General features: G+C 40.9%; 1 protein-coding gene across 1 annotated transcript in view; it reads right to left on the bottom strand.

Moving 5' to 3' along the window:
- Positions 1 to 1,859: 1,859 nt before the first annotated feature.
- Positions 1,860 to 8,422, bottom strand: part of clip3 (CAP-GLY domain containing linker protein 3) — a gene marked incomplete in the record, with an annotated part of 16,871 nt that continues 10,308 nt past the window's right edge. Inside the window, 7 exon segments of the mRNA XM_037677743.1 lie at positions 1,860 to 4,046; positions 5,043 to 5,115; positions 5,265 to 5,332; positions 5,443 to 5,566; positions 6,720 to 6,848; positions 6,927 to 7,082; positions 7,168 to 7,303. Of these exon segments, the coding sequence (XP_037533671.1) occupies positions 3,992 to 4,046; positions 5,043 to 5,115; positions 5,265 to 5,332; positions 5,443 to 5,566; positions 6,720 to 6,848; positions 6,927 to 7,082; positions 7,168 to 7,303 (741 nt within the window).

Here is an 8,422-nt window from a genome sequence, read left to right as displayed (position 1 = left end):
CACACACACACACATGAATTGTAATCGAACACAAACACACACAAAAAACTCATAAAAATAAAAGTACACTTAGTGAAGTTATTAAAAAGTAATTTCTAAACTGTTGAAAACGAACAGAACTGGGTGAGTTTTTTAAATCAGAACTTCACAGATTAGTTTCCAGGACAGAACCAGCGGTTCTGATGGTTCTAGCTCAACACAAACACTTCCTTGCCTGCTGACTGGTTTTCTTTACTTCCTGCCTGTCAGACAGCAGCTTTTACTTTCACCTGACTTCACTTTCTGCTTCTGGAGACTTTTAAACTTTCAGGAAGATCCAAACCGACAAGATTCTTCATTTAAACATGCAGCTTGAGCCAAACGCAGCGCCCTGACTGGCAGCTATAGTCACTGTCCTGTTTTCAGTGGCCTCTTCTAAACGTGTCCTCACAAACACAGCACTGTTTTCAGAAATGTTCTCATCCACAGCGAAACACTAAAAACAACACATGAAGGTCAGTCATGTGACAGTAACGACCAACGGTTTCACGGCTGCCCTAAAGGAGAAGACCTGAAAGTGAACAAGCATCCTCAAACAAGCAGAATGTGAAGTTCAGTTTGTGGTCACAGACGTGAACCAGTTGAGCCAGTGGTTTTGAAATGAACAAAGAGTTTATGTTACATTTTGTTCAGATTATAGAAACACCTGGTGGCCCATTCAGAGAAAGGTCCACATTTACACAGCTTAAAGCCTACGTGTCTCCACTGAACAAACGGACGGCACCATAACTGTACGTTCACTGTACGAAGACACGCGGCCAGCGTCACTGAGGCCCACAGACGATGATGTTCACCAGAGAGGAAGGAGTGAGCAGAACGCTACAGAGCTTTAGCATGGAACTACCACAGAAGTGCCATGATGCATGAACACATGTCAAAACTACAAGTTCAAGGTTTTTGGCTCTGGGGTGGACCAGAATGAAGCAAAGAGGGTAGAAAGGTAAATCAGTGAGTCATCTGCATACGGTCGTATCAGAAGTTTTACAACAACCTACTGACACCAAACTCTTTATTTTTTAACCCAAATAAATGATAAAAAAAACTAAAACCTAACACTTAAATTTTTTAGAAATGTGATGAAAACATTTGGTTTAATCAGAAATCAGAGGCTGTGTGCAGCAATAGATGTTAGAAAAAAGGTTCTGGTAGAAGCAGAAGATCAGGAGCACATTTTGGATTCAGCACATTTTCAGAGAAAAAAGTTCAAAGTTTTTAAAAGTTTAGTTGAAAATTCCAGACCGAAGACGTTTATATAATTGGATTCATGATAGCAGAGTTTCTGCTCTCTGGCATCAGCAGATACCTGTGTTGTCGGCTATTAAGGAAGACGGCGGCAGCAGTTTCGGCCATGGCAAAACTGCCAAATCTGTGTGAAGGTTTGATTCGTGCTTTGAGTACTCAAAATCAGCTGATTTACGAGCTAAACCAGGGCTGTTCAACTAAACTGCTCAGGGGGCCACAGTTACTGAAAGCCAAGATCTCAGGGGCTGGACATCCAGCAGTTATTGTCATTAAGCAAGTTTGTTTTAAGGTTTAAAATGTACGGTAGTTTAATTAAAAAATGAACCCATTCATGGGCCAAACTGAGCTCAACCATGGACCTGATATGGCCCCCGGGCCACCAGTTGAATAGCCCTGAGCTAAATCGTAAAATGGAAGCGATTTGTGAGAATCGCAGGCCACCTGCGGCTTCTGGGACTCGTCAACATGTTGGAGACGACCTTGGAGGGGGCTCATGAGCACGGACCAGTGGAACGCCCACAAGTCTGGCCATTTTGGATCGAAAGTACCAGCAGGACTCAAGACTGACGAGAAATAATTCTGCCTGAAAAAAATCAACAATTGTGTCTTATCTGAATCTGACTTCCCGGTTGGCCTTGAAAGCAGGCCGACTTATCAAATCTCTCCAGTAGCAGCAGCAACGTGCACTCCGCCCATCTTTCTGACGACTGCACGAACATAATCTCTCTGTATTTTGGTTCAATGATAATAAATCTTATTCCGATGCTCATCTTTAAACACTGCAGCTGATTGATTCTCTGTAATTAACAAGCAGAAGCTGTGGAGGTTATTAACGGTTTACAGTTAAAGCTTTTTCCACGAGCACAAACAACGTTTATCCACGACGTCTTTGAGCCGAGGCTGCAGGAACGAAGAAATAAAAAACAGAAACTGATCTGTTTCAAATTTCAACCACCGCTTGAAGCTCGCTCAGATCTGAGCTGCTCGTTTCAGTTTACTGGAGATCAGGGCTTATGAGAGGTCAGCTTGTTTCAACATGTTGTCGCATCATCCCTCGACTTAAACCAAAACCGGGTCAGAGACATAAAACTGTAAAGATAATAAAAACCGACTTGGACTGTCAGCGACTCGGTACACTTGCAAACGAACGTAACGGCGACGTGTTTTAAACATGTTTAAAACTCCGGCGTGACGTGACTCACGAGCTTTTTGCAGTTTGTCACAAACAGTCTCAGCTCAGTGTGATCCTGACGTTCACGACGTCAGGGGAGCTCTGAGAGGCTGAAATAAAAAGATTCAGAGGTTTTAAACTGGAAATGTTCATATTAGTCTCTGAAATGGAATTACACTCGGAACGTGCGGTTATTTAGAGTTCTTTAACACCAAGCTGGAGGTGAATTACAATAACTTCATTCTACTGAAACAAATCAGTTTGAAACAGTTCTGAAGGATTTATCTTAAAACAAAAATGTTTTTTTTAACTTTAAAAAAAGTCATAAAAATATAAACACATGAATTTCAAGGTTTTAAATTTTGTCACGGATGATAGAAGACAAACTTCCTGTTGATTTAGTTTCAGTCGCTCTGCTCCTCTCCAGCTGAAACCAAAATGGCTCCTCGTCTTAAACCCAGCTGTGACCGAGCGTCGCCTCGTCACGTCAGTCTGGACAGTTTGTTTACTTCTGAGATAAATACTCCGCTAACATTTAGCTGTTTTTAGCATTAAGCTAGGTTAAGTTTGTGTTCGGCTGATGTTCCCAGACAGAAACCAAACTCACTTTAAACGTTTCAGCTGTTTGCACCAGAGGAAAACATCAGTTTGGGTCAGTCAGCTGTTTTGGTTTACATCAGGTTCTGTTTGCAGCTTTTCATGAATCTAAAATCTGCACTTTGCGTCTACAAGGATTAAATATTTACCTGTTTTATATTGTTTAGTTTCTATAAACTACACGAACTGATTGTTTAATTTTCTCCCAAAGATCAGGATGAATCAGAATCCAGCTGTGCTCTCACGTTCGGTGGAAAATGTGCTGAAATTTTTATGTGAAATTAATATTTGAAGAGGACGGGAACCAGTTTTTGGTCACTCACAGCTAAAAATAAGAGTTCTAGATGATTGACCCTGTTTCAACTTCAGATATTAAAACATGAAGGACTTCAGTTTTAAATGATGGTCCCATTTTGATGAAGGACTCCAAGGACTGTGAGGAAGCAGATGTCTGAACTGGGTCCAACAAACAAATCCTAAACCCTGAACGCTGGTCTGCAGGACCCCCAGAGCCCAGACGCTCGTCCTGCTGCAGGACCGGGTCGGCTCACGAACAAATCTGTTCGGGTTTTCATGTAGAGAAGATTTCAGGGTTCAGGAGCTGAGCTTTTCTCATCTGTCCGACCCAAACCTGGCGGCAGCAGAAAGAAACCACGAAGCACAAAAGAAACGATGTTTGTCTACAACACGAAGCCGGACCAACACCGGTTCAAGAGAAACAACCGGTTCAGGGGATTCAGACTCGTTAGTCGGAGGAATGCAGGATGTCGGGTCAGATACAAGGCACTATAGATCTTCAACAGAACGGCTAAATCAGGGGAGGTTGGAGGAGGCGTCACCACGAGGAGCTGGAACGTCTCAGGAGCTTCAGGGACAACGGAGAGAAAGTAGAGCAGAGAGAACGGTCCAGCGGAGGAGTACAGGAGGAAAGGAGGGACGTGGTTAGGTCTGCATCTCCGCACGAAGCATCCACGGAAACCAACAGCAGAACAGGAGCCTGGAGGAGGAGAGAGGAGGAGAGGGGAGGAGTAGGAGAGAGGAGGAGGAGGAGAGAGGAAGAGGAGAGGGGAGGAGGAGAGAGGGGAGGAGGAAGAGAGAGGAGGAGAGAGGGGAGGAGGAGGAGGAAGAGAGGAGGAGGAGGAGAGAGGGGAGGAGGAGAGAGAGGAGGAGGAGAGAGGGGAGGAGGAGGAGGAGGAGAGAGGAGGGAGGAGAGAGAAGCAAAAAGAGACATTTTTGAGTTTTCTTTGAATCTGAAACATCTGGTTAACTTTTTTCATCAACAAACAACAATAAAAACAACTTTGAGCATCTCAAACTGCTACAGGACCGTGCAAAAGTCTTCATCCAGCCCTCCGTTTTGAGCTATTTACAAAAATACAGTTTACAGTAATTATCTGTTTAAATAAGTAAAGTTTACAGTGAGTGAGTGTCTGAATGATGGATCAGTGGTTTGCGTCTGCAGAGGTGAAGACATCTGCATTCTGATGGAGTCATTTCCTTTTGTCCACAAGTAAAACAAATACATCATGAAATCTTGTTTCCTTCCTGTTTGTAAAGAATCTGAAGCTGCTCCATGAGAAAATTCTGTATAAACTCTGTTAGAAATGTCCCAATGAGGAACTGAACCGTTTTCTTTTAACGATGAAGGTAAAATGTGAAATATCAGCTATAATAAGAGCTGGTCAGATTCTCTAAAGAGCTAAATAAAGGAGCAACAATTAACCTCGAATTGTCCTTTACTGAAGAATTGAAGTTAATATATCCCATAATCCTTTGCGGCTGCATCTTTCAAAGCAATGCTGGGTCAGTTTGAATAACCAGGATTTACGTAGAGAAATCTGAGGTCAGGACTGAGAGAAACCTGTGAGAACTGTTTCTTTAATGAAGCAAGATTTAATGTTGTCATTTTATTTTAATTATCTAAAAACTGTAAATAAAGTTTGTTTAATAAAGATTATTTATGCACTTTTTGTTGAGGGTTGGTGTTTCTCACCTGGATATGGAGTTCTCGGAGGTCAGGTCTTTAGGAGATCGCATTGTGTTGAAGTTTCTCTTGGGCTGTGACACTGCAGACACAAACAAACAAACAAAACAAATACAAAAACAAAAATATGTCAGTGAGATGAAGCAGGCTCATCTTGTGTGGTTTAGATGTCTCTAAAAGGAAAGGTTTGATTCAAACTGAGAAAACCCCGGTCAGAAGACGTGGACTTACTGGAGACCTGGTGGACCTTCTTCACCATACAGTTATCGTTTTGTGAACCGTCTTTAGGTCCTCCAGTCCTGAAAACATCAAACAAAACACTGTCAGATTGCAATGTCTCATAAAGAAATGTTTAAGTTCACAATAAAAAAGAATGTTAATAAAATATCCTTTGTGATTATGGTTGTACCTCTGGACACGGGAAGGTGGAGCAAACACTCCATATTTGGGCAGGCAGCTGAAGTATCGGACCCCAAACACTGAGCCGTCGTGTTTCCCAGTGGGCTGATCCAGCTCGATTCCGAACCAGTACCCTGCAGGAACAGGAACACACCAGTTCAGACTACTGTAGGACATGGAGGCATTCATCTCATTCCCAACAAATCTGTGGGTTTTGGACTGTGGAGAAATCACCCAGAGAAAAACCCACTCAAGCAAACATGTCATGAAAACTCCACAAAAAGGGACAAATGAGCTAAGAATGCTGTGATGTCATGGACCAAACTGCAACGCAGCGATTCTGCATGTGCGTTTATAATCTCTGAGATGAACTGGACCTCAAGTTTAATCTGAACACATTTTAACAAGTAAATTGGGATTTTGGTGGACATATCTGGTTTTCTCTGACAGAACAAAGAAACACATTCCATTTCTCCTCACAGTTGTGTAACTACCAGTATAACCTTTATCTTTGTTTTAAATTATTGTTTTACTTTTATCTGTTGATTTTGCAGTCACTGGCTTAGTTGTAAGCAGGAAAGGCAAAATCTTGCTGACAGTAGAAAACAAATTACTGTTCCTACACAGTCTGAGACTGTTTTTGCTCAAACACCACGGGTTGTACAAAAGGTTCCAGTAAGGTGTGGGTGTGATTTTTAACCTAATGTTCGGATGCAGAAATATGTCCATATTCACATTCATATTCGAAGTCAAAATGTAACCTGATTTTCTGGATTTCTGCTGGGGTCAGTCTATCCAGGACTTTGAACAAAACATGTTTGTTTGTCCAATGAGCCGTTGAAAGTTTGATAGTGAAAGGTCCATGATGCCAAACTATGTCAATTTAAGGTTTAAATACAACCCATAATGTTATCCCAATTTGGATTTTGCTGTTTGAGACATCTATTGATTTGTGTCAGTAAAATCACAGCTTATGTGACCTTGAGTTTTTTTCCTAATTCAGTGCTTATAAAAAAAAGTCTCTTCATATTGGCGCCCAATGTGGAGCTCAAACCCACTACCCTGAAATTAGGAGTCCTATGATCTACCAACAAGAAAAAACATGATTTGTTTAAAGAGGCTGCAGAGAGATCAGGATATGGTACACACATCTACATTTTTAAGCAAACAGGAGATAATGCATAACAAAATTAATAGATTATCTCTGTAAAATATATATATTTTATATTGAATGAAGCTGTTACTTGTGCAAAGCTTGGAGAATCTATGAAGGACCAGCTAACACACCTGGAGCAAAGTCTGTTTTGCCAAAGAAGCGAACAATGCCGTGTTTCTGACCGGCCACCAAAACCTGGTCTCCAACCTCCACGTTTGTTCCGTCTGGATCCAGGTTCACTGTGGACTTCTTCCTCTGGGCTGAGAGCACAGAACGAACTGTGATAAAACTGATTTGTCCATATATAATAAAAACAGTCAGAATTACAGTTTGGGCACCTTTCTCTCTCTCTTTCTCCTTTTTCTCTTTCGCCTTCTTGGTTTTTCCAGCCAGGCGAGATGCCAGGTCCATGCGAGGGGTCCGGGGGGTGGAGGTGACAGATGAAGGAGTCTGCTCCACAGCCTTGGAAATCTTTGAAACTGGTGCAAAGATGCCTACAGACCAGAAATAATTCAAACGTCATTCGAAATCTTAACACTGACACAGAACGGATCAGATCTAGATGCATCGTTGGGTCACCAAGTTTAGGAGGGCAGATGAAGTAACGGACTCCGCCCACAATGCCGTCGTTCTTTCCCTCAGGCTCGTCCAGCTCCACTCCGACCCACTGACCACTTGCAAACTCTGTGGTTCCACAGAACCTCAGAGTTCCAGTCTGACAGAGAGACAGAAAAAGGACAAAATAATTAGTAATTAATTAATTAAAAATAATGCTTGTAAATCGGATTTATCAAAAATGTCCTGAATGGGCCAAACTAAAACCATTAATCTTTAAAAGTTGATAGATAAGTAAAACAAGATAAATACAAAAATCTTCAGGAGTAAATGGTCAGATTAAGACTAATTTCTAGTGTCTACAAAAATCTAATAGGTCTGTTACAATATAATATCAGATTCAAGTAATTTTGTTATAGTTCTTATTTTACAAATGAACCAAAATACTCTGACACTGTCATTCTACCAACAGAGGCTTTCCCTTTAGGAATGAAGCATTGTGGGAAATTTAGGTGGTGACAACTAAAGACTGTGTCCACACTGGAAATTAAACAAACTTTAATCAGTTGTTCAGTGTTCAGGTCCAGCTTTAAGATTTCTGTTTATCGTCTTCAGGTCTTCAATATCTATAAGAACTCGAGCTATGCAAATTTCCTCTTCATCTTTTTTCAGATTTGACCAAAACCTAAAGCAGAGTTCTTAAATTTCATATTTAAAGGTCCAAATATGAAGTCTAGATGAGGACAAAAGTCCAAAACAACAAGGGATAAGCAAGTCCTATGTATTAAATTTGATATAAAAATTGGTTAGTTAATATTATGGAGCAGTGGCCGCCGGTCCATTGGGGCAAACAAATTAATTTGCCCCATAAAGTAGTTCCTTCTAATAAATAATGTGAATGACTTGCATATTTACTGAACTTATGTGCACTGTTTTGTTCTGTGCATTTTCAAATATTTTTATGGTTTTAAATTAAATTTAAAATGATTCTTAGTGATTCTCAGTTTTTTACTTATTTACTGTTATGGGGCGGTACCGTTCAGCGACCCGTGCTCATCAAGCGGATCAGAACATGTCCAGTGATATGAACAGTCAACTCCAACAGTCTCATTCGGGGTGTCATATTTTCAGGGGTGAGGGTGGATGGGCTTGATCCCTTGTTGAAACATATCTTTAAATCGGTGATGACATATTCTAATATAATTTCTTCACTTTTATATATTTTTGTATAAAAGTGAAAAAACTTTTACTGATCCAGTAAAAGATTGTGATTTTTTTT

This window comes from Nematolebias whitei, chromosome 6 (assembly GCF_014905685.2).
Source record: "Nematolebias whitei isolate Nwh7 chromosome 6, NemWhi1, whole genome shotgun sequence".
Lineage (NCBI taxonomy): Eukaryota > Metazoa > Chordata > Actinopteri > Cyprinodontiformes > Rivulidae > Nematolebias > Nematolebias whitei.
This window is presented reverse-complemented; position numbering and strand designations above follow the sequence as displayed.